The 26843-nt window shown below is 41.8% G+C and overlaps 2 protein-coding genes across 22 annotated transcripts in view; one reads left to right on the plus strand and one right to left on the minus strand.

The window, feature by feature from the left end:
• Window positions 1-5153: 5153 nt before the first annotated feature.
• The window catches only part of LOC147756140 (uncharacterized), a 44172-nt gene continuing 22482 nt past the window's right edge, over window positions 5154-26843 (plus strand). For 4 of the 17 annotated variants that reach the window (XR_015327040.1, XR_015327041.1, XR_015327038.1 and 1 more), the window contains exons 1-2: window positions 5154-6419; window positions 6920-7178. Coding sequence is in view for 5 of the 17 variants with exons in the window: in XM_086988034.1 (XP_086844160.1) it covers window positions 6334-6360; window positions 7074-7178; window positions 20312-20386 (207 nt within the window). In the remaining 12 variants the exon portion in view is untranslated. Of the gene's footprint in view, window positions 6420-6919; window positions 18470-20311; window positions 20688-26843 lie in introns of those variants that run through there. The other 13 variants (XR_015327033.1, XR_015327036.1, XR_015327037.1 and 10 more) reach the window with 13 other exon arrangements.
• The window catches only part of LOC111248824 (uncharacterized), a 145405-nt gene continuing 125070 nt past the window's right edge, over window positions 6509-26843 (minus strand). For all 5 annotated transcript variants that reach the window (XM_086988029.1, XM_086988028.1, XM_022801819.2 and 2 more), the window contains 2 exons: window positions 21714-21887; window positions 6509-18036 (listed from right to left, as the gene is read on the minus strand). In XM_086988029.1, the coding sequence (XP_086844155.1) occupies window positions 17972-18036; window positions 21714-21887 (239 nt within the window). In that variant the 3' untranslated portion in view covers window positions 6509-17971. The remainder of the gene's footprint in view (window positions 18037-21713; window positions 21888-26843) is intronic.

A 26843-nucleotide genomic window follows, 5' to 3' on the forward strand; every position in this document is an offset into this window, starting at 1 on the left:
CTAGGTTGTTGTATAGGCACTGCGAGACACAGTGTGGCTTTTAGGCGTATCTCGGTATTCTGATTGCCAAACGCCTCTAAGTATATACGTAGCGCTGTTCGATACTAGTAGGCCACTTAAAAGAAGCCCGCCTACCAAATCTAAAATTAGACTTGGAAGCAAAATGTTTGAGTACAATTCGAACCTTTGCTAACTGCCCTTATCGATAGTGTACGTGTGTGTGAAGGCCACATATCAGAATGTCTCGCTATATTTTGCTCCCGGTTTGCAGTGTACTATCAGGAAGCGTCGTGCGCCGCGGTAGAAACGTCATCGACCCTTGAATTGTACATCTTTCCTTATTTGAGGTAGTAGTGAAACTGTTCTTCTTACTGTCGTTTCGGGGGCTGGACGGCTGGCTACCTGAGTCGAATGCAAATGTCGTCGTCGTCGTCGTCGAAGTGGACCCAGTCGACGCTATTTTCCGCTGTATGAATAAGTTATTGAAGTAAATGAAAAAGCGCCATCATGCTAGACAGAACCAAGGCAAGGGTGTTTCGTGCTGAAGCGTAGATTAGAGTAGAACTAACATATGTTTGTGTGTATGCCTTTAGGAAGGAAGCAGAAGTGCGGTGTGATTCCGTTCCTTCCATTGATGACCACATTTTGACTCGCCTAATCAACTTCTAAATAAAGAGAACGTTTAAAAAACTTCAAAATGCTAGCCTATAGAACTACTAGTGTATATGTGCACATGTACTAATTGTACACATATATTAAATTTAATATCTGTGCGTAACTCGCCCTTTGTTTTGCGAGAAACTTACCTCGAAAGGGCTTTCAGGATAAGTACGTATGAAAGAAGAAATACTCAACAATTTGAACTCGCGTTTTATTTAACTTCACTAATTATATTCGAGTTATACATTCCCTATGTGAATAACTTTTTTTAGTTATTTCGAGCTTACGGTCAAGGATGACTTAGAACGTACGTAAAATAAATACAACTGTCCATCTAACGCATTGGGCATGCAATACGCTTGCAGTATCCAGTGAAAGGAAAGGCTATATCCTGCACAAAAGGAACCTTACCTGATTTAGTGTGAGAGTCTTGTTGTTATGGCGAGACTAGCTTCTTTAATCTTCAAATACGTAGATACTGAAGAAACGAACCAGATCGCGGGTGTAGCGCCTTCGCTCTAATTGAATTTCGTTTCGGAAACGCAATACTGTCAGACAAGTAAGCTCAATAATTGTCAAAAGTAAACTCTTAGGTTTACGGTAACTTCTCTCTGTTTAAGAATAGTACACAACGTTCTATCAGATTTTTTCGCTAGATACTGAGCGCAAGTTTGAGGCTCGAATTATCATCAACGTAACTTACTTGGAGGCAACAAAACGGTGTCTACCGATAATAACCTGCTAGATCGAATTGGAGCGTCGCCTCTCTGCCGCCTCTTTAGTATTCGATTTCTAGTAAAACCGACTAGTCGGGATTCTCTTAACTGACGTTTATCAAGGATAGCTTAATTCACTAAAGATATTATAGTTGAAATTGAAGCCGTAGTACCCAATAGGCCAAGTAGGCAACATTTTTACCGAGCGAACGGATCGCTTCATATATAGGATATTTTTTAAAGTTATGCTTAAAAATTCTGGAACGTCCGCTTGGATTCCGAACGCCCAGTAAGTACGCAGTCCGCTGATCTATCAGCGAATTTTGGCTGCTTTAGCTGGCGATGTTTGCTGATTTCATTGAGTACCCAATTTAGCCAGTATACTACAATAGTACTTGTGATAGACAGATATCCAATAATAAGTTGGTTTGCTCGACAAAAATCCATACCAGCAAGTATACATATAACAGCTGCAGAGGAGAGCAGATTTTGTAAATTCGACGGGCGCCCTGTTCGGCTCGAAGCGCCCAGAGATATCATATGGGCCATCGTGATAGGTGACGGTTTGGACCATATTTTACCTTACCCATATTGTATCATGGGAATCGTATTTTCGGCCACTTTGCTACGCTGTTAGTCTTGACGTACGATGACGATAGGTCACCGACTGACTTGTTGATTTATTTCTTCAAGTTAACGGCTTCATTTCGAAGAACGAAATGTGAGTTATCTATGTGAAAACGCTGCCGATGGCGATGGGTTGGGAGCTTTCGGTCGTGTTATCGAGACGTCATTGTAACTCCGTCTTCCCGGTAGTCGACAGACAGGAAGTTGTGCATCACTTTTTTTTACTATTTCCACAAAAACCATTGCTGTTGAATGTTTAACATATCAAACAAACAGTGCCTAATTCCGCTGAACTTTGCAGAGGAATTAAGACAGCAGGAAAACTTGCGGAGCCAATAGCAATATAGCCATCTTCCAACAATCTCGCCGTCAGTTGTAGTTTCAGCTTTGAAGGAGCTTTGTTTTAGCTCCAGTCACGTGGCCCTCTGTCTATATGGCCTGCTAAAATTTCCTCTACAACGCTTGTTTGACGCGTTCAGACAGATTCCGATTGTTTTTCTATAATGCCAACGCCTGCGAAGTATCTCCAACCAGTCTATTGGGCTCACGCTCATTTTAAAGTTATAGTTAATAAAAAAAATAACCTCGAGTGAGCTTATAGTTTTAAAGCGTAATGAAAGTGCTTTCTGCCAATTTAAAATACCGTAGCGCAGCGTTAGCTAGACTTGATCAAGCTTGCAGTTGATTTTATAGCGCCACGTCCAAGTAACAAAAAACATAATAGCAATTTGCGTTGTTTCTTCATGTGACAAGATATGCAGAATAGCCGCTATTATGTTAAGTTGAATACTAATGGTAGATACATATGATATACAACAAATGTTTTCGGACTTTTTTTCTGATGGGGAAAAGGCTCAACAGTGTACACCTGCCTCCCTTGCGACTCCAATGCGCAGATGTTGACAGCATCCGCTTGCACTGGCCTATGACGCGTACGGTCAACGTTGGCAGTTCTCAAACAAAGCTCTGTAGAGTCGCGGTAAGCGTCTTGCTTACGCTAATGCTCGCTTTTTTTGTCGAGCGTCACTATTCTTGCCACTTACCCACCACAGCTGTCTCCGCCGCTGCTGCTGCTGCTGCTGTTTGTCGTTGCACTAACGTGAAAACCAGCAGACTGAACCGTACGGGATAACGAAAGCAAGCACAGCTCTTCGTGCACACCCCCGAGCAGCTCCTACACTCGGCATGCGCTATCGGACCGACCGACTGGTCGCCGTCCAGCCAGTTACGCTCTCTAGCAGCAGTGGTTTGTTCCACTCCTGTTTTTCTTTCGCACTCTTATTCTTTTTTTACTGTTGGATCTGACAACCTGCGGAAACTGTGCAGAAACTTGCCTGTGTGCCAGACTGAGCACTGGCCGGCCACCCGCGCGTTCGGCTCATCTGCAACGCTCGCCAATAGTGCCAGTAGCTCGTGCGTGGTCTTCATGCATTTTGTCGGCTGCTGCTGTCGCTCCCCGAACGCCACTGCACGCCAGCCACTGCAGCCGTCGCCGCAGCAAGAGCGCGCTTGTGGGCAAAAGTTCACCAATAGTTTTACCTGGGTCGCACGTTGGTCATGCCCGACAACGGACTGCTTCTTCGATGTCTGACAAAGAGTCAAGTGAGAGCGTCAAAAAAAAATAGCAACGAGATGACGAGGCGGAAGAGGAACTTCTCTCCGAAAGAACAGTTTACTTCATTGAAATGGCTTGTCTACAGCGCGAATTTTAACACTAACATTGATAATCATTAATTTTTAGGTATTACCACTCATCGCCATCAACGTCGACTAGTATGTACCATATCATAGAGACGAAGTAAGCAGCTGGATGAAGTTGCGACACCTGCAAGTGATAATAATGATTACCAGCTGGTATGTACCGCTAAGTTATTCGTATGATGCTCGGGAAAAACATATTCGGAACTCCTTTGCCTAGACAGCAGATGTCGATAGAAGCAAAAGCTTCCACGAAAAATTGCCTCAAGTCGTGTTAACACATGTGGCTACCTCGCAATCTACGAAAAAAAAATTAATCAACGCGCGTGACGTACGCATCAACAAAGGAAAGCATATTAGAAAAATACAATATTGTGCATATATATATATATATATTAGTTCTAACTTACTATGTTATAGTTAACAGCTGTCTATCTAACGTACTCCCGAGGACCTCATCAAACAGACATGAATACAGGAAACGAAATATTTCGAAGATACGAATTAGCTTGACTATATTTAATTGTTAGAGACTACCCACTGTTAGAGACAGTATAAAGCAGATAGAATCCGGTCTCATTCGAATAACTGAAGTGGTTTGCCAATAGGGTTGTTATACCTAGCTATTAGAAGGCACCGATTGTTTTTCTTTTTTGTTTTGGTTTATTTATTTTCATACATTCGATCTATTACTGCCGGAGCTACCTGTTTTTCACCAAAATTCAATACTGCACATGTTACCTTCACCGGTATCCGTATACACATAGGTAGATGATGTTGAAATATATGCGGCAATAATGGCTTGCTGCAACAATATACCGAGGATAAGTTTTTAGAGTGTATCAATAGACTAGATTTAAAGCTGTTGTTTGCAATATGTGCCATTCTGTACTTTCGGCATAAAAATTCCAGTCGTGTACATACATTACGTTGGCAAACTTTATATACAAACAGGAAAAGCCATCGACGATTTAGGAGGTTTGACAGTTATCCTAAAGTACACAGAATTAGTTACGCATGGTTTTCTTCGATGGGACGCTTTCTGGACCCTGCTTCAGGTTATTCAAGATGTATGTTTAGCCATCTACGACAAACGCCGCACCTGTATAATATTGAAATTTGGGAAAAGACACTGAAAAACTTGATAAATTTAACGTCATTAATGAACAATAGCTTAAAGGTATCAAGAAGCTTCTCCTAAGTTTTCAAACAGCAGTATTCGACATGGTCGAGAGAAACTCCAGATTTCGCTGCGATATGTTGCCAAAATTTATCGCCAAACAATAGTGTGTACGTGATCGAAGACCATAGGGAGTTTCCTAAAACTTGAAACGGTAAGTAAAAAGTACGTAGCATACCGATACTATGTTTAGTCCTAGGTATTTCCATTACTAGCGCTATATAAGATCGAGGTATCGTCCAAATAAATCGTATTTATGCCCGTGTCGAGGCACCGTCAATACAGCTAGTGGCAATGAGAGCAGATTGTCAAAGGGGATTAGTCAGTTCGACGATAGTCAAAATGGTTGGCCAAGCTGGGCCATGGTGGAATGTTTGATAGAATGTAGGGGAGTCGCGTTACCACCGACTTTGCTGCTTAGATTATTCAAAACGTGCTTAGTGGATTAGAGCATTGGTAGCAACGGTGAATGTCCACGACTGATCGCATCGCGTTTATAGACTCCTGCCAGATTCAGCCCGACGCTGGTTCGATTTGTTCGTGGACGACGCAGGGACCTGCAAGAAGCTCAAGGCCCGTCTGTGTGAACGATTTCCCAAAAAGGGATCGTCCCGTGCAGTAAAATACTGTTCCTCTGTTCATAAGCCTGACGAGGACCTGTACGAGTTAACGCAGGGCAAACAGCTTCTAGTAGAACCTTCGAATTCAACGTTTCCACATGACGACAAGCAACCGTGCCAGTGCGATGATCTACGGCGTTACTGAAGCATTACCCCCAGACTTTGCGAAGGTTGACCGCGACTGCCGGATACGCCGGTGGGTATCTGGAAACGGGCCGTCGACGCGTTCAGTCACCAGAATGCCAAACAGCTCTAGCATCTAAACGCCGTGGTACGGACAAACGTCCCGACGCATCTCAGCAATTTGCCGCATTAATGTGACATTTAACTAGGACACGTTACAGATTCAAGGCTCCCCATGGTATCCGACCGAGCCTCGTCTGGACGATGACTGTTCGATTCGACGCAGAGATGTACTCATCAATGGAAGCTTGTGTCAAGTCAAAGGGAATACAGTGGGCTGTTGCGGATCGTACGAGCCACTTTGGAAGTATGGATGAGCATGTAGGCATCCGAAGAGCCACGAACGCTCCCATGTCGGCGTTGGCGCATCTGCTTAAATCAGGAAGACGGCGGCTTGGTTTGAAAGCTGCAGAAGCGCAAAGTCTAAGGCGGCGAACGCGTGCATTTCGACGTTCCCATTAAAAAAGATCTCAGTCGTAAGTAAGTTCCCCCTAGTGGAAGCGTGGGGGCGAGAAGGCGCACAGAACGCCGAGGTGCGTGCGCAAGCGTCAACAACTGCTGTCTCAGTGGCCGAAGGGAAACATTCGGTTTGCCTACGTAGAGCGGACGTTCAAAAGAGAACTGACTCAGAACGTGAACGGTCACGTACATGGATAGTCGAACACCACACCTAGTCGTAGGTGTTCTCGTCGCCATCGTTGTTACGGCCGAATAAGTCGGTTTGTTCTGACGCCTGTAGGTCAATGCATCTAGCAATATAATGTGTTCGTAACATACAATATACTGATTGAAAGCTCGCTAGATTTAAGATTAACAACACGTAGTTTTTAAGATTCGAACCTTTATTGTTATAATCATTGTTATTACTGTGGTTGTTAAATGATATGCAATGGATTTTGTGGTGTTGTAACTATTATTTACAGCAGACACACTCTTCGCTCGTCGTCATGACCATTATTAGCTCTCATCACACTATTCCAACAGTGTCCCCTGTAGCCATTTCAATTAGCGACATGATATGGGTTGTGTCGTTGCATCGTATCTGTCTTGTCTGTGTTTTAGTCATAATTACGCACGCCTGCCCATCTACGTCACCATCTTTCCCTGTGTTATTGCCATTTGTTTGTTACTACTAACTCCAGTCACTCAACGCTGCAACTAAAACGTAATTAGCGTTATTTCATACCACTAATCCGCCGCTGAGATAGGATTTTGTTATTGTTGCTCTGCTCTAGGATGAATGACGTTCATAGTCTCCTGCCGTCAACGGAAGGCCTAAAAGGGACGAGTGTTTTGCTATTTCTAGTGGTTATTTAATATTGCAGCCTTACGCAACAAAATTTAGAATCGCATGCCTCTGTATCAATATGTTCTTGTGAGACCGTGTAGACGTTTCGCGATATGCGCTCGCTGTGCCGTTATGTTGACTCGACAGTAGACCTGCTCATACAGTGCCGGCAGAGACGTCTTTTCGGTTGCGGACTCCCTTTTGAGGTATGTATCATAGCGCCGAAGGCTTATTACTTTTTTGTTTGTCTCAATTATGTTCAAGTATAGCTAAGGTTGTTATTTGTTGCTTACGTGTGTGTGTGTTTGTGTGTGTGTGTGTGTGTGTGTACGTGTGCGCCTTTCCTATATGTATATAGCTCAATGACACTGTAATATTCTTCGTCTGCTTGTATTATTATCATTGATCTCATTATATATAATATCAATAATAATTATTGTTGTTAGCAGCAGCACTGGCAGCATCATTCTCGACCCATTATTATTACTAAGATATAGCAGCATTGCTATCGTAATTGACGTACTTATAATTGCAATTACTAATTATCGTCGCCTTATTAACCACCATCCTGATTATTATAATCACAATAAGAACCAATTCAACCTTTAGTACTGCTCGGCAATAATCATCATTTCTATCGCCATTACCATCACAATAGTATAATGTTAAAACTTATCATTCTTATTCATCTAAGCGCTATTGATGACCTTACTAACAGCAGTTGCAATAGTAATTATCTTTCTCATTCCTATTACATTTAAAGTAATAGTAGCAGTAGTAGTAGTAGTAGTAGTAGTAGTAGTAATAGTAGTAATAGTAGTAGTAGTAGTAGTAGTAGTAGTAGTAGTAGTAGTAGTAGTAGTAGTAGTAGTGGTAGTAGTGGTAGTGGTAGTGGTAAGGATTAATTCTACGTAGGTATACAGTTTGTGTCTGTGAATCTCTATGTTTGTGTGTATGATGACAACAATCGTAGTACCCCAATTTTCAAGTAGCAGGGCATCCTGAAACTCTACAACAGCCTAAAGTGTAAAAAAACCGTTTGCCCAACACTTTGACGTGACCAAGGGCAATTGTGGTGGTGGTGGCGGTGGTCGTCGTTAGGCGGGAAAATCAACGTAACTTTGATCCGACCTTGAACACCCCCTCAGGCCTCAGCGAGCGCTTAAGGAATCAATAACCCCAGTCAGATAAGGGCCCATTGTTTTCGGAGCATCGGAATCAGGATCGATGCGGTTGGTACGTAAGCGCTCGGGAAAACATATTATAGATCTGAGCTTTTGTTCTATATGATCTTTGGTAGCAATGGCACACTTGTACTAACTAGAGTTACGTAAGTCGGTTGGCCTGCTAATAAAATAACGGGCTTGGTGCATAGCAGATAGGCATACATATAGATCTGTGAGATACCGAAAAGTAGGGCGTAGAATCATGTCAGCCTATATCATATATATAGCGTTGTTCACTTAATTGCTGCACAATCGACACGTCAAACTGAACGTTGGACAATGAAGATCTGATTTTCGTTCCTCAGCGGATCGTCTCGAGTGCAGGTCTGTTGCTGGACGACGCTCAGTCAATATGATTGGGTAGCACTGAATAGCCTGGTGAAAAAGTGGGTTATACAAAGCGAACGTTTGGGTGGTGAATTTGTGGCTGGGGCTCGGTCGTAGAGAGAGAGAAGAAATGGCGAGCATCATGTAGAGCGAGGGGGCCGCATAGTTTGTCACCTGGTACTTGCATACCACCGCAAGTCTTCCACCGCAGCTTAAAAACGCGGAAATGTATTTAGATAACGTCTCTGTGCAATATCCACCGAATAATGGAAATATAGCGGAAAAGACCTCTACAACAGATATGGTGGCCCCCCGCTGTAACAACTAGACTGCCTTTGTAGGGAACACGCTTCGCGCAGGCTGTGTTCAGAAAACGAATTAACGTGCTCAATCCAAAGCTTTCCCAGTAACTTCACCGTCAGCCATAGGACCTTATCCGCCGTTAATGCTTCTGTAAATTGTTAATTGTTTGAATTGATACAATATTTACGCAGAAGTTAGCTGTGATTTGGATTGGGGATGCATTTCTGTTGTACCTGTTGCACGTCGGCAGGCCTCAATCCCATACTAGTGAATGTGTTTGTAACGATGGAGTGGCTGAAAGCTCGAATTGAGCCGCTCGCCTTATGAACGAAGCCTTACGGCACACCCCGTCTAGCGGGGTACATCACTCAACATATCATGGTACGATCGCAACGCGCGGTTGTTTTCTAGAACTCGTCTCATCAACATCATCATCATCATCTCTAACTGTTTCATTCAACTGACAGACAGACCGACTGACTGCTGTAAATTCCTCGACCGTCCCTCATGGTGGTCGATTATTAGTAAACATGAACGACTTGTGATCCGGCCTAATATGTAGGTATCTAAGGCCTGTTGCAAGATCAGAGATTTTTATGGAAAGGATTTAAGAGCTGACGCCAATTTTATCAAAGAACCCGACCAGAAACACTAACGTTAGGAGTAGTAATTAATAAACAAGTACGAGCAGTGGCACGTATACAGTTTTACTGCGATTGCCGCAATAATAAACTTAAAGCTGGGATATATATTGTATAGTCGTTCAATTGGATCGGAGCCAGTTACGTGTCGCGCGTCCTTAGGACAACATTTTTTTCGTGTTTTATCGCTGATCACCTTTCGTGTTTTAAAAAGCATTTTTTTCAATGACACACATACATTACTTGTCCTTCCTTGAATATATAGAACTCTTGACTTATCAAACTGGCCACGCTGACATTAAAATTCTCTTATCTAGTTATCATGCATTTATCTAGCGTCTATTCCGTCGTGCTTTGTTCTGGCTCAGTGCTCTCTTTCCTTTTCTCAGTCACTTTATTCATTCCCATCGCAACTCGCACTCTTTGCTGTGGGGCTCTCTGAAACACTCTTCTGGACCGAAAGTACAATCACTTATAAGCGCGTAATCTCTGGTACTGTGAATGTGACCCCGACTTACATTATTTTTCTGTTAATATTTTATTTGTCCACTATAACTTACTAAAGTTATACTTAAAATGTATCCGCCCCTCCATTTACGCGATTGCTTAGTCTCATCTTCAGTTTCTAGGTTGCCTAGCTTGCAGGCCTGAAAAATCCTGCATTTGTTTTTAATGTACAACGCACTTCAGTTATTGTCATGTACTGATTGTTATTTAGTAATTTCTTGGCCCTTGCGACAATACTCATCGTAATAACAATTATCTTATGCTAATCAACTTGCCATTGTACAAATACGCTGGGATTAAAGCAGTGTTTTCGGCACACACACATATATATATATATATATATATATATGTACTGAAAACTACTCGAAGCTTTGTGTGTGTTGTAAACCATTAGGTTAACGACAGATTTTCTCTCACGATGAGTTTGTCCGGAGTGCTGTTGCGGGTGACGGGCGAAGCTAGCCCGGCCCTCATGCCTTCACCATAAAGCATAAATTGTTCCTAGCAGGGCAGCTTTATCTAGAAAGTGACTCCTAACTTACAAAGTTAAAACCGTTACTATGGGCAAAAATCAATAATTTTTATTAGGCAATTAAAATTGTGTTATTGTACAATAATCATAAGAAAAACAGGGTTCTACACAGGTAAGGCTTGTCAAAAAAACTCAATCTTTTGTATTCATTATGGGGAAAGATAAGCGATTAGCTTTTTAGAGGATGGGGTGCCGTGCTACTTGGCGGCAAAGGGAGAAGACCGACTTAGCCGTAGCTCCTCTCTATTTTGTTTGTAAATTCTTGCGACATCCATATCTGGTATGTTTGTTGTTTGTTATTGTTATGAAAATACTAATTGCGATCATTAAAGTTGGTGCTATTACGGGATTGGCGCCATGTTTCACTTTTAACCAAGTGGAGCGCCATATACTGTAAACCTTTTTATTGTTTTATGATCGCTTTTTACACCATTATGCTCAGGACTTTTATGCTCTATCATAGCAGACATTGTCAGAGGGATCAGGTCTGTTATATGGCTTCCATTCCTAAAAAGTAAGGCTTAACGGCTGTTACGAACTAGATATCTGCAGGAAGCTAAATTTCCAGGATAGAAAAATTACTGTAAATCGTTTTAGGAGATTCCACAATGACAGTTAGTCAGCATGTCGGTCAGTCAGTCCATCAGTGGATCCATTTATGTGTCACTATATATATATATATATATATATATATATATATATATATATTAGTCCTTACCTAGATATTATGCTGTGGGCAAGAGCAGTCCTATTCGAGCGTATTATATTAGTACTTTTAGGCCGCCATTGCTGGTGGCAGAAACCATAATTGCCACATCGCCTTTGTGTAGTAGTACGCTTTTATTTAATGTAGGAGGAAGGGACACCTGTGCACTTATTTGTTAGTTACTATTTTTTTTATTTAATGTATATACCTCGTATCCAAATTGATTCCATATTTATTCACTCCACAACATGTTTACTTCATTCCGGACCGGCCTCATCTCTTCACCGCTTTCTTGCCATATATATATATATATATATATCGGGCGTTATGTGGCTGTTACGATACAAAGAAAAACGTTCGGTACAACGTTGCTTTGTTTAGGGCGCGTTACTGTGTTCCATCTATATCTGTATTATTGTTGTTGTTACGTCATCATTATTTATTCCCTCTTATGATGATTATTACTATTAATAATACTTTAATAATTTATAATACTACTACTCACATTCATCAACTTCCAGTTCCTGCTTGCACTCCGTTAGTAAGTACTCGACACCATTCGTTTTGTAACTTCTACTCACTCAGCACTCTTAATACTTTGCGTTCACGGGTCGTTTTAGTACTACCTAGATATTCCATCAACATAACCATCATCGTCGACAGCAGCAGAAAGAGAAGGATCATTATCACCATCGGCATTGTCCTAGTGTTGCCTTTTTAACTGCTGTCATTCTTAATGGAGCATTCGGCCTAAGAGATGTATTTCATTCGTCAAACGTAGCAGACCGTCATCTTTGCACTGCTTCACTTACCGCCATTGCCCGTCCCGCTACGATTATTGTCTGCTGTTAGCCAATTTGCTATTTATAGCAACAGCCTCGTTTAGTACTTTTACGATTTTGTTGCGTACGCTTTTGAGCGTCGTTGTTACGTGTCACATTGTAGCATATGCGCTGCTGCTGCTGCTGCTGCTTCTTCTTCTTCTTCTTGGCGTTAAGGACGAGTCGCTGACGCCTGGGATTCATCATCTTTCAGCCGCTTGCTTTCCTATCTCTAGCCGCAATCATCACCAGTATTGTTTATCTTTGTACCGGTTTTGCCACTGGTTTTCTGACTTGTTATGTATCTGCACAGTTCCTACTATGAGAAAAATGGCGACTCGTTCTTCTGCAATACTCGTATGAAACTCATCGTCCTTCAAATTCACCTAGCGTCACGAGTCTTCGCTCGACGACTAGCGTAGGTCATAGCAGAAACCCCTTGTCAACCCCGCGAGGCTTAATGTGACTGTTTGCCCTTTACATAAGTAAATTCATTGATACGTTATAGCTAGAGCTAAAATTGGTTTTTTCCATTCAGCGTCAGACTGTGCAACAGTCTCATAGCAGACTCACGTTAGGTCCAGCTTCTTATCAATGTCTACAAGTTGTGCACTTCAGGTTCGAATACAAGTGTTTCGTGCAGCTCGTTTTACACTTATTCCTCTTTTTGTTGCTGATGCTGCTGTTGTTGTTGTTGTTGCTCTCATACTGTAATTCGTGGTTCAAATGGCCGTCCTTTTTCCAATTTGGTTGACAAAAAGGTGATGTATCTATTGTTATATGTATATCTATTCTTCAGGTCAAACCATTAATTTGATTTAATGAAGATACGAGTAGCGTCAAAGCGGCATTAGTGTATGAAGGGCTCGCTTACTTATACTGGCACTGCTCGGCAAGGTGCTACGTAACTGTAGTTATAGGGTTCGGCTTTTGTTTATGGCAATAGTGGTTCTCTTCACTAGTGGCAACATCTGCATCATAGCCTGTGGATATTATAGCAGTTGTTGTTGTTAGAGCTTTGGCTGCTAATGTAATATACTGTTTTTGTTGTTATTGGCGTCTGACCGTAGCTGTTTTTTCCGCATCGGTGGGTTGGGCGAAACAAGGCACTACAATGAGTATGCAATCATACATCGTAATCGGTACTCGCGGTCGACAAATATTATCATTTCCTGTCGTCGTCGTCGTCGTCATCGTAATGGGCATCAGGTTGACACTCGTTCGCCTCTTCGTTCCTTCGCTTTGATTTATGCTCTCTTAGCATCAGGCATATTTCTGATCAGCCTGTCCACACTTTGTCACTTTTATTAATTACCTGTTGCCTTACTATCAACCTACATAGGATACTCTTGTGGCAAAAAAGGCAATAATCCTGCGCGTCGCTCCTATCCCTTGTTGCTTCTAGTGATCATCTTCGTATGCGTCTCCTTGTTTGCTACCATGCATGTCTGAGCGAGTCTGTGTTTGTTATATGCGTGTATATGGTAGAAGGTATGTGCATCTTGCGGAAGTAGACCATCGGTACTACGGTAAATAATTAAACCATTTTAAAAATAAATTATCAATTATTATAGATTTGGCGCGATTCTGCAATGCCATGGTTGCAAAAAAAAAAAACAAAAAAAACAAACACAGGTAAATATTAATGGGTAAAACTTGATTCTTCACTATAGGACTTCTACAAGAGGCCAACAAGCAAGGAATGCGGTTTCGGATGTGTATAATAAATGGTGAACTTTATCACAATGCGCGTTTATTACTCATCATTCTTGGCTGTCATGTAGCTTCAGAACTGGCCCAATAGAAGGAAAAGAAATAGCTCTTTTGGGGCATTTACTGTTCGTATTATAATTGTGTTAATGTGCTACGATAAGGCGTACAACATCCCCTACGTCAATTGCAGACAAACTTTGTTTTCGTGTACCTCGTGTTCGACGTTTCTGGACTCATTGTATTATCTACCTTACAGCAGATGATGTCGTCAACGTGGTTCGTTAGGGTTGTCCTGCTGTTTTCTTTAATCGTGGGCTAGTTATTAAACACATAATCATAGTCAAGAGCTTTAGAACGGACTTAACTGCTAGTTAGTTACCGAAGTATAGCATTTTTTTTTCAATCATCTATCAATCTAGTTACACGTAACTATTGGAATGACCACGTATTGGATAAAAGAGGGTCGTAGCTCTCACTGTGAGACCTATCAAAAACAGGGGTATTGAACAACAGCGATAACAGTAACCGTATGATTCTCGTCACCATGCAAGGGTGCTTCTATTTCTCTTCGTCCGAATGCTATCAACACTGTTGGTCTTTCGTAAGCAGTAACGTCGTTGTCCGCGATCTGTACTCATGTCCGTTTACTGCTTCGGCCCCCCGTCGTCGCGGGACTCGGTAATGAAAAAGCAGCTATCTCAGCTGTATTCTGGCTAACATACTCGTTCTTCTCGTCAGCTTCTCTTCTTCTTTACTGGCACTCATACTCGTCTTTATAATTCTTAATACCTCGTCCTCGTAAGTTTCCATCTCATACGCTTATTCATATTATCACAATAATAATAGCAGTAACCATTACTTTTTTTCTAGGCATCTACGGTTGTCTTTTGTCGTGTATCTCGCCACTCATGAATTAGTTTATTTTTTATTGTTTTCTAGCTATTCTATTCGTTACTCCTATCGTAGGTTTCTACTCAGTCCATTCATGATCACCGCCATCATCAACGCCATTAAAGGTCACAAAAAATAGCATTGCACACTATTCAGCTCATCAGTCATTTTGTAGTTTCTTTTCTGTCTTCGTTGCTCTTCATCCACTTCTACATTTCGTCGGCCCCGTCTCATTGCCCTTCTCTCGACCTCGTTGTGTTTTGTATATCATTCGCGATTCAGGCAAACGCTTCTAAGGCAAAACGTGAACGAAACCTTAACTTGCTTAATTATCTTCGTCCTTCTTTCTTCCGCTTGCTCCAACTCAGCCCTACACCTAATCCTATGCAGGCGCGGCGAATCGCGGTTCCGAGACAAACCATTATTACTACCCACTGGGTGGAATTAGGTCATTTGCGCCTTCCTTTTTTGCTAGTTCACGTACCCTAGCTTCCTGGTTAGACTTTTACTTCTGTCCGCGTATATGTTCCGCTTTTCATTTTTCTATATTCTTACATCATTCTTGATTTGCTTCCTTCTGTTTCGTTAACTAGTAACTAGCGTTTGTGTTCTGTAAGTCGTCATAGGTTTTGTTGATATAGAATATTGTTGTATGTATAGTTATCATCATTATGACCAGTACCTATAGTTTGAACCTTTGAACGTTTGATCTCAATATATGTATATATATTATGTATTGATATCGTCATTATTGTGGTCCTAGATTTCCTGGGCCTCCGAGAGGGTTAACTCGGCCCTGTGCCCTCCCGCACGCTACATGCAAACGTTTCATAAGAGACATATGTTGCTGCTACCGCAACTATATATTACCACCACTCCTCTACTTCTTTTTGGTTATACTAAACACCTCGCGTACTGCATCCCTGCACGCCGATCTCAGTTAAACTTCATCTGCCATCATCATTGAATTTTTTCCTTTCCTCCTTCGTTCTTATCTTTTTCTTCTTTATTCAGCTACTGAAGCAATCAAATGACTCCGTTTGCCCATTGCGTCGTTGTTTAGCTACTGGTTAACGATTTGTCGAACAATATGTATCACAGACGACGGCCCTCTCTAAACAAAGCAAAGCTGCGTGCTCTTCATTTTTCTAAGCTTTTATTGATATTTTTTTTTTTTTCGGAAACATCCGTGTTACGTTTCTGCATCTCTTTGACATTTATTCCTGTTCTCTGAACCCCCCAATTCCTTGATCGTATTGAGCCAGTTGGCCGTATATTTTCAAATAATTTCCATAATACTTTTATTTTACCCTTTTTTTTTCACTTTTTCTTATATTTTTTCTTTGTAATTGCTATACACCTTTTGATCTACTGGACGCAGATTTACGGACGCGGTTCACCATCGTCAGAACAGTGAGTAGGTGTTGAAGGAAAGGGCCATCAACATATCGACACAAGTATATCACATGTATCACACCGTAAAGCAAAAAAGTATAATCGGCTTTTTCCAGAAAAATTGTATTTCTCACACTGCACCACCAGCTCCACTACCAGACCTTTGAAAACACTCATGAAATAGTGACAGTTCTACCATTTCTAGTGCGTCCTATTGACTCCGTCGTTCATCGCAAATTCCATGTGTGTCTATGGAGAGATGTGGAATAAGGTTAAGTTATGTCTGTTTGGTTTGAGGAAAGGTAATACAGCTGCAAGCCTGCCTTTTTGAAGAGCACATCTGTAACATTTGTTGAGAGATTCTGACACGGGTCTACTGGAACTTGGCATTTTTTGTACTTAGCATTATGATATGCCAATTAGATCTGCAGTATGCCAAAGATATGCTCTATTCTAAGGGAAAAGCTACATAAAATCGACGGTATTGGGCTTCTTGTCTGATGGTAAAGCCCAGACTCTGACCACCGAGGAGTTCAAAGGGCTTCACGTGAAAGCGGCGGACCAACCTGCCCAGAGCTGGGAGACGTTTGTCCGTTTGCCATGTGTGGTGTTTTGTGTTTGATTTAGGGTCGAGAAAAGGAAGGCATACTCTCTGTTCCACCCCGTTAGTATCGCATACCATACCCGTAACCGTTAGCCTAGCACTGGCTTAGCAAAGCCTGGGTCCTGCGCTTATCGTTGTACGCATCCCTGAAAATTCCGCCGCGACGGCGGCCGACGCACGTCGGCGCGGTTGGGCTTCGCTAGCGGTTCCACCGACATTGAAGCCGTTCCTATTTGCAGCTGCCGCTGATACGGCTCCATTGTCATCGCGGTCGCTGAAGAAATGTCAGTAAATGGCTATCCTGTTAGGCCGGGAAAATGATCCCCGGAAGTGTGGGAGCTTTTTGTGTCGTCAACCAGCCAATAAAGTGAGGCAACCTACATGTGCGTTGCTGCCCCTTTCTACTGTAAGAGAACCGTCTGTGTAAGTACTCGCGAGCTTCGGTGGCCAGCGCTGCTTAAACATAGCTAATGGAAGACGGTAACGCCGTGGCTGGTTGTATGACAAAAGACGCCTGGGAACAGGGAGTTGAGCGGTGGTGTGGCAAAACAAATGACGGAGCAGGTAAAGCTTGTTCAACGTAATACGGCATCCTATTCTCAGTAGACATTAGCATATGCTGATTAATTTTAAAAAATGGCCTCCAGTATACTTGTAGTATACAACGTTTTTTTGTAATTCGAATGGTCGTGGAATCGAGTTTAGCCAGGACACTTTTATTTTTTTGTGCTTATTTCAGCTGAAGAGACGACCGCCATAGATTGTAATATTCGATAGGATGGTCAGCAGCACTGACTACTATATTTGTTTTATGTACCTAAGTGATACCAGATGGGTACTAGGCATTGAGAATTGACTTGAAGGCAGACGCACGCAAGCTATAGAAAATACAGAGTCACCGTATTGAGCAAGTGAATAGACTCACATTAGTTCTCATGGCTGTGATCATTTCCGGAAACGCCCTGCAAAATGATGTCGGGCTAGGTGTTGTCGTTCTATAAGAAGTCATTATTAAATAAAATGCTCTTGGTTCAGGCTCTCGTCAATATATCCAACCTTTCTTTCGGTACAACTGGAAGCATTTGTGGAAAGCGTTGTTGGTTGATTGGTTCGCTCTCGAATAGTGAGTATTTGTAGCATTGCTCACAAATATCGCGCTTAGTATGTATTATTAAAGTGATTGTATTTGGGCTTCAGAACTTATCCGGTTTGTGCTTTGGTGAATTCACTCTAGGTGCTTAGTGTTTGCTTGTTTAACATTGCATTGATAGCGTTGTTTAAGTTCTGTTAGAAATTAACCATTGCAGCGCGGAGGCAGGCTGGCGGGGGGTTGTCATAGGGGCACTGCGGGTTCCGTTGCACTCTGCTGCTGCATCATCGCTTGTAGATCCTTGTTTACTGAAACGAATAAAAAGAGCGTGCAATAAGCGGACAATTAATTACGTACCGGAATCGATAATATGAGTTCTTACTAGATGCCACATAGTGCCCCTCATGTAACTCTCGAATTGCACGCGCACGTAAAAAAACCGAAGCTATAATCAAAATAGCTAATAACAATAATAATAATAATAATAATAAGTGTCAGGCCCACTGTTCCGTGACTGAGCGTGCATAGCTAAATGTATTAGTAACAATTTAAATTATATATATATAGATATATAAAATCGTTTTCGTCATATTATCGTTAGTAAATAACTTGAACATGATCAAATGCTATTCTAAAGCTAAAAATGTTTTTAATTTGAATTTTTGATAAAAATAATGTCTAGCTAGGCAGCAAGCATGTCATCAACTTCAAAGGAGCAGAAATCCATCTAAGGGATAACAAGTGAGAGTTTTTTTAAGTTAAGTCATTTATGTCGTATGTTAAAAAGTGTGACTTCTTCATTCTTTGGAATCTTTCTAGCAGCTTCCAGCACCACCGTATTAACGAACCCCTCCAGCAATTTGAAAATTTCACAAAGGAGAAATACCCTCATTAGAGAAAGGGGAAGCAACACTGAAGTAGCTTGTTAACTTTTGCTGCTAAGTATGATACAATGTGGATAGAACGGGACCTTTTGCTTTTTTTACGGGTTGCAACGTTTGAGCTTTCCCCAAAAATGATGATCAATATCACATAGCGTAAAGCATTTCTCGCTATAATCACTGTATTATCAGAACACCGTCACGAGTACTTAAAAATGTTTCCATCATTTTTTCATCTTCGATGGCTAATGCACATCCGGAATACCGATACAACTTTTTGCGACTAAATATACATATATTGGATCACTGAGTTGAAAACGAGCTGCCCCTATATAATTCTATATCAAGAATAGAAACGTTTAACAAGTTCTTAAAGTCTGCACGGGCAAGCAAAGCATCGGCGATTTAGCATAAAAAAGCCTCGCTTAGCGCCATGGAAACACATCACACTCCAATGCCTTTGAGATCAAAAGAGACCTTATAAAATGACTGCCCCGGAGGCGTGCTTATGGAACCAATAAACAAATGTGAGACGTTTCGTAACGAGTCCATCATCCGGCTTCATTGACTAGATCAGCAGTGTTGTAAACCGAGGTTGTAACTCGGGAGCGTGGGCAGCTTCTTTTACCGACTTTAGAAGTTGACGATGTCATTGATAAAAAAATTCAAATTTTCTAAGAAAAACAAACCGTCATAGAGTTTCGACAATTGCATTATAATAGTAGTTATTTTCACTCTGTTGCGAGTAGGTTATATTACTTTGTGAAATAAAAATAGAATTCAGGCAATATGTTCTTTAGAGCACTCGAAAGCCCTAAATTGACGCATGGCGATTGAGCGTACTTCGTGTTCACAACTATGATACAATGCGTTCATCCACGGCCAACTGAAATGCCGTAAGCTAGATAAACAAAACAATGATCTTGAAATACGTAGTGTTCAACGTTAGCGGTCAACCTAAGACGAAGCCAACCACGAAAAAACTGCGTACTCACGCAAGCCGCCACTTGATAGCACTACGAATGCGGTGCAAAAACGGCGCTACTAGCAATATGTATTTATGTCGCTCTATACAGCCATAAAGATGGCGGGCTTTTGTGAGCACGGGCGGGCGGGCAGGCAGACAAACAAGAGCCAGTTAGTTAGGTAATTCTGCCAAACAGAATGCTTTAGGCGGCGCTGTCCGCAACCTTGACTTCGCTGACGTGTATTTAATGACTTAACCGTGAGCACGAGGGATGAGTCAGAGGGTGTGATTCTATAGGCTCATGGTCGTACTGGGTCCGAATAGCGATCCGCTCGATGCTAAAAAGTCATCGACGAACTGCTAGCAATTACTAGAAAGTCCTAATTGATCCAATCTTGGATGGACTGGAACGGATTCAGCCTTGTATGATTTCGATATGGAACCCACAAGACATACTGATGCAGGCACACGAAAAGGTAGGCCCGACAAGTACATGAGAAGTGTACGTGCTTGTGAGAAAAAGCGCTTTTGTCGAGCCTCTTGGGAGTCCAATTTATACCACTGACCTATATCTGCAAGTGGTGCCCCCGTAGCTGAACGATGATAACTGCCCCCTAAGGGATTATTATCGTCTTTGTGGCTTACCTCATTTATAAACGGCTCGGTCTTACACATACGTAGGCTAACACGACCGCATGTGTCTTCTATCGTTCAACCTCTCCGGTTTTTATTCAGGGTACTGAACGTGTGACGCCCACCGCCATTTCTGTCACTACGGCCCCGATGTCATCGGAACCAGAAGACATATAAGTGCACAGAATCGGCGAAGACGCAACGCATAGCAGCAATCGTTTGCCCGACGACTGGGTGGCGGTAGCGGTGGCATTTACTAGACTGCTAACTAAAAAAGGTTTATACAATATATCTTGCCCCTCGCCACACTGTGTACATAGAAGGCGTGCCATCTGCTAAGACACCGTCTGTAACTTGCTATTCGAGTGTTACAACCGTTTAATACAGACATAATTCCCAACATTGTTGCACCTGTACATAACGGAATTAACTGGAAAATAAAGATTTCTCTGTAATGAGACGACAGCTAAGCTTCCAAGTTGAAGGTTTCTTGTTACTCTCTCCCGCGAACAAACGGGCCTTCCTTTCTGGGAGCTAAGTTAGTTTGAATCAAGTTAAATTTACTCGAACAGCTCTGTGTTATGTGTCCTATCAAAACGTTTTGCACATGTCTAGTGAATGTTTCATTCGAACTCAGTTAAATATTTAGGTATTTTACCGAGATATAGATGCAGAGCTGATGCTGAAGTATTGAGAAGAATCGCGTGAATATGGCATGCGACGGAATATCTTCAAAGACAGGAAATGACGTTTTATGGAAGGCACCGATGTAGCCTATATTACGTGACCATTCTGAGGGCTATATGAAGCAGAGTGATGTATGGCTATGCGGACCATCGCATTTCGAGTATGACGTCCATGCTAATTGTACAGAGAAGTTCTTAATAACTATTTTACCTAAATGTGTCAAGTTCTTGCAATTGTTGCACTACATGTCGCTGTCACATATTAAGTAGGACTGTTTTTGAAATAGTTCTCGACCGTTTTGTTAGTACAACGCACGATTCAGGTACTACAATGCTAATAAATTAGAGTTTACCATAAGTAATAATTTGCACTAGAGTCATCCACAACCACGAGAGCCGCACTGCAGACGTCAGTGTAGCCCTTTGATCCATATAAACCCATCTTGTGAGGATGTATGAGATAACGATAGAGATGTCTTCAGTTTATGTCTTCTAAAAAATAAATGAATGATATTGACAGACCACAGAATAGACGAGCCTTAGACGCGTATAGCCGTGTAATGTTCTCTACTTCGCCATATCAGAGTTATTTTCAACGCTAATGATAAGCCAATTTCGACTTCAAAGACCCCGCTCTAGATAGACAAACAGATAGTCCTATACAGGGCAATTTCTATATTACGCGTTGCACAAAGATTGTATGATGAAGAAAATAAATAATAAAGCCACAGTTGGATTGAAAGAAAATTCAGGTTACGATGAAGCTGATTCGTAAGTGATCAGAGCAAGCGTGATTATCAATATGTCATACTACTTACGCGAAATGTTGACGCACGTGACGCTCCACATGATGCTCCACACCCATCCCACGACGAAGGGCGCAGTCAAAGTTTGGATAAGGGCTGCGAGCAAGTTAAGCGCGAATGCGCGTCCCCTACTTGAGTATTCTGTACGACAACCGCATAGGACGCAGAAGGCTGCCACGAACGTTCCTGAAATTTAAATTACGCCTGTTTCAATATTTTGTGTAAATCCACCCTTCGCCTCGAAGACGACAGCACACATGCAGAATATCAGACAACTCTCAATTCCTGGTTCAATGGTTTTCTACGAGAAATCCGCCATTTTGCATGTATACGATTGAGCATAACAATAATTACAATGAAGTGTTTTCATTCCGAAGTCAGCATCCTGGTTAAATTTAAACGTTATGCCAATATCTATATTGTATGATAGTGATTGGGCAGGCTAATGTTTATCCTGAGTTTATCAGGCATATACGTAATGCCATAACGATAAACACATTTATTTTACTTTACCACTTAGATATTTGTCACCCAGTGAAAGCGTGATTGGGGTAGGAAACAAAAATGAAACCTAGTGTTAACTGAATTTTTGGGTCTCGAAATGATTGTTGATTATGCCCTAGTCTTGGACACTTGTGCCGCGGACGGCAATTGCTCTAGATCGCTTCGGAGTAACAGAAATTGAAGAGCGTCTCAATTTCGACTTGGGTTAACCGTCCTGTAGGCCTGCAAATAACGAAAAGCATTTTATACATTTCCAACTATACAATGGGTTGATGTGGGACTGGAGAGGAATTATGTCATGATAAGTGCTCATGTCACGGTAAAGCGCAAGATCGAAGCAGACCACCTAATTCGCTTATAGAAACACAATTTTTTCCATTACTGTTTTCAATCCTAATCGATGACCTTCCATTCAGAAACTCCATATGGTATTCACTTACTATTAAAATAATCCCTTATACGTTATACTTAAGCAACAGTTGTGCCTGTTGCTTGCTGTAGCCTGTAGGAGGTTATGAAGAAGATTATATCTCCCTATTAGCTTGCAAGATGACCGAATAATGACGTTTATAGTTCGTCTTGAGGTTTCGATAGTCCTTTACGCAAGCTTCACGAGGGCTAAAGTTTCAGTGAGTAATGAATTTGGCACACAAAACACACGGCTTACATGAACCCCATTTTCATAACTTTAATACCTTCTCGTATGTGTCAAACGGTTGTACACTAGCTAGGAATCCTTCTTTTTATTCTACTGTCGTAGTTGAGGAGTCGTAGCTAGCGGAGGCCAACGCCACCAGCGCTTGTCAGGCTCCTAGGGGTATTAAGGGTAGTTGTTGATAAAACTGTATCGAAGGCTGTGTGTCATTCACCTAAAGCTCCCCAAGGAGAAGTGAAGGGGCAGGAAAGGAAAAGGAGAAACGCATGAACGAGAACGCAACATTAGCGTCTCAAGGAATGCACTATATGGGATGAGGTGAGATCATAGTGAAGACATCCATAAAGTAGGTGTTGATGGAAAGCTTTTCGCCTAGGGGCTTTTCGCCGAAAAGTTGCTACATTGGCGCGCGTTCCTCCACGCGACTACCTGCTTTGCTTAGAATCAGTGAAGTAGTGACGGCGAAGGAAAATGGGACTACGGTAGTCGGATGACGCCACGAAACTCTACAGGTATTGTACTATGCTTTTTGGAAACCGTTAGGATATCTTCTATGTCACTCGTCGGTTTCAGTTAGGCGCTAATTGAAACAAGCTAACGATTTTCTTACGCACCGGTCTGACCAGCGAGCCACTTAGTGCCGAGTCGTGTGACTTGCATAAGAAACCCATACTTTAACCCGGTTTTTTTCAAACAGAGACAATGGGCACAGAGTAAGTATTGTGCCCATTGTCTATTAAGTCGTATGTGCGATACCATGAAGCCTGCAGAAAGCGTTGGGAGAAAGCAGCATGACGCATTAAGAACACTAATATGTATACTGTTACGGTACAGGCGTTCAGTCATTCAAATTCTCTGCTGGTGCTTGAGAAGCATATTTAACAGGTCGTAGTGGCATATCATAGGTACTAGTAAATCAGAATATTGAACAACATTATTATTGTTCAGCATGATGATCCCCTTCTGACGTCGCCCATCACTATCAAATGACTCTCTGGTGTTTCTTTAATTGATTTCGACTTCCGCTTATCATTCTGGCCACCGACCTTCTATGACTCGTCCCCGAAGTATGCCATATCACAGTGAGCCATATTAACTGGCTATCTTCCTAATGGTCCCCTATTTCTTTGATCGTGCACAAACATATCTCGTCGCTTATTTTTAATAACCCATACAGTATTTTTACGTTCGACCCTACTAGTCGCTTGCTGGAGAGCAAACACTGGACGACATATAGGCGTACAACATTCAGTCCAATCATTTGTTTTTGACTAGAAAAAGGTGTTCATTGAGCAGCTCTCTAAGATGCGTGAATACCGCTATTCGGCCATACCTAGTCAGCTAGGGGATGGAGCTAAGGCCGTTGCCACCTGCCTATAGATTGGAATCAACGTACCGCCACCTGTGTTCCAATAGTAGCGGGATAGCGCGCTTTTGCAGCGATACCCCTGGTTAGGCTCCACTTATGCCCGTCCTGTTGGAAGCAAAGGCTCCTGCTGCCGCTATGCCGCCTTTTCGATGTGTTCGAGGGTGGAGCGGAAAGACAAGGGCAACGCATTGAAAAGTTTTCATATCCGATTCATTGTTCCAACCACACTTCGCTTGGGCAGCATTCACCGTTCAGTGTTCTTTCCTCGACTTTGGACGAAGGCATGTGCACTTGGCTTCTGCTTTTTATGAGAAGGGGAAAGGAACAGCTGCCCCAGCGTCCTCGGCTTGGCGCGACCTAAACGACGAGGAGAAAAAACCTGAAGGTGGACGAAAACGAGGACGACGCGGTGCCGCTGCCGGGCTCTATATGGCGGTTATTCTAGGCACTTAGCTTCCTTTCCTCTGCTGCTGCCACCGGTTGTAGCTCCTGACTCTTTTGACTATCAGCGCATACACACACATACAGCACTGTCACAATCAGTTCCATCGCTTCGAGCAATCAGCCAGCTAGCAGCAGCAGGGGTACCGCAAACAACTCCATATTATTATTTCCATTATAGCGAAAACGATAGAAGGCGCGTGTACCCTAAGGCTTTGAAAATAGAGAAGAAATAGTAGGAAAAGCACGGTTCCTTGTCTCGCTCAATGATAATACGTGCTCCGCCGTGCCGTTATTTCGAGTAGCATAGATCTTGCATATTGAATTTGGCCTTATACCGGCAAACCTACTTGGTACTATTGTAAACTACACAGACTATCATTATCACATCTATGGCACTATTCGACAACTATAGGACTTTCAGATTGCCTCTGGTTACCGTACAGCTAAAATTCTTTGAAAGGGCTAATCGTACGCCAGCTTATTTAGGAGGTATTTAAAATCACCTAGAAAATTATAGCTTTTAGTTCTTACTGGATACATGCATTAATTAGTTGAATGAAATCCTATAAATAACCTGATTCAGACTTATGGCCTCTGTCAAAATTTCGAATCGACCTTTTCTTTTATTAATGCTATAGCTCAGTAAAAAGGACAAGTTAGGCGTGCTTTTTCGCTTGGAACAAGTGAAACTCGCGTTGGCATTAAATACTCATATTTGAAACATTTAAGTGCTGAAAATACGGGGGTGAAGCGGATTCAACTGATTTAAACGGCCCCTCTTCATTCGTTTTAGTAGTGCAGCGCTGAATCTCTGAGTTGTGGTAAAAGACGGTGGTAAAACTTTGACAAGATGTCTTGAGAGGAAACAGCACAGAGCTGAGTGAAGAAACAGACAGATTTCAACGAAAACTAACTCCGACACTCTCGCTAAGAACTGCATAAGTTATTTTCAACTTCAAGATAGCCCCGACGAGGTCGTTCGATATATAGCTAGTCTCGGAACATCTAACAACAAAATAGTTTTTTTACTGCTTGATTTTGTAAATGATGTATTTTTTAAAGATTTTCTACTTTATTAATTCTACGGGCTTTTTTACGAAAAATTCTTAACGTAGACTTCATTTATCCAAAAATAGTACCCTACGAGAAACTAATCTATCATCGCGGGGAGGAAATGATGCAGATCGATCCCTCTCTGTTTTTACTTGGTGCCCTAACGGATAATTTTTAGAATGGGGTAAGTTGTAGTTGCTTTGATTGTAGGTTACTAACGTATTGAAGGATGTTCGTCAATGGACGCGATGTACCAAGCACGATGGTTGGCATCACACTGACCACTGTCCGGTTATGAAATTCCGAGCTGCTGGTTAATGCTTTTATATTGGTAATTTTACTCTGTATTCTACGATGATGATCACTAGAATTGTATATATGTATTTGTCAAAGGTGTACATAACCACGAATATCCAGTGCGTCAGCCTTTTTAGGATGAGGCAACCTTATATTACATATCGAACAGTTACAGCCTTATTAATATGTGAACCTAAGTTTAGGAATGGACTAAAAAGAGCCTTTTCAAATTCTATAAACGGATAGGCTGAACTTTGGAAGTGTTACCTTGATAACAAAATGCATATACGGTTGCACGATGCAACTTTGTTTATTGAGAACTGTACAAGTTCTCTGCTATCGGTTGCGTAGCCATTGTGCAGTATATAGTTTCAACCATCGGCATTTAATTTATCAACAAGGGAATATATCTTTGAGGTTAAATTTGAATGCGTAGAAATGAAGCGAGATTCATTATGTACAATCATCCGTTGAACTCGACCTACCGTGTACCCTGATCCTGAATTACTTATCAGTCAGACAGCTATGTAACCAAATAACAATTTTATTGTCAGTTCCAATCCTCATATCAGCTGTACATAGGAAACAGATAAGTCAGTACCTATCGCAGTTGATCCTATTGGCTCCAGATCAGTATCACACTTAATACGTTGAAACGGTTTTACCTTAGTGCCATCGTATTGTTCGTTACCTAAGAGTTCTATGGGAATAGGCAGCTGAAGATTACAAACTTTAGGCAAACGCTACTTCTTGACCTATTCGCGTATGGTCAAAAGTAACGGGGTATGTTAATTTCTTTATAACTTAAAACTATGTCAAG

This window comes from Varroa destructor, unplaced genomic scaffold (genome assembly GCF_002443255.2).
Source record: "Varroa destructor unplaced genomic scaffold, Vdes_3.0 BEIS01000004.1, whole genome shotgun sequence".
NCBI lineage: Eukaryota > Metazoa > Arthropoda > Arachnida > Mesostigmata > Varroidae > Varroa > Varroa destructor.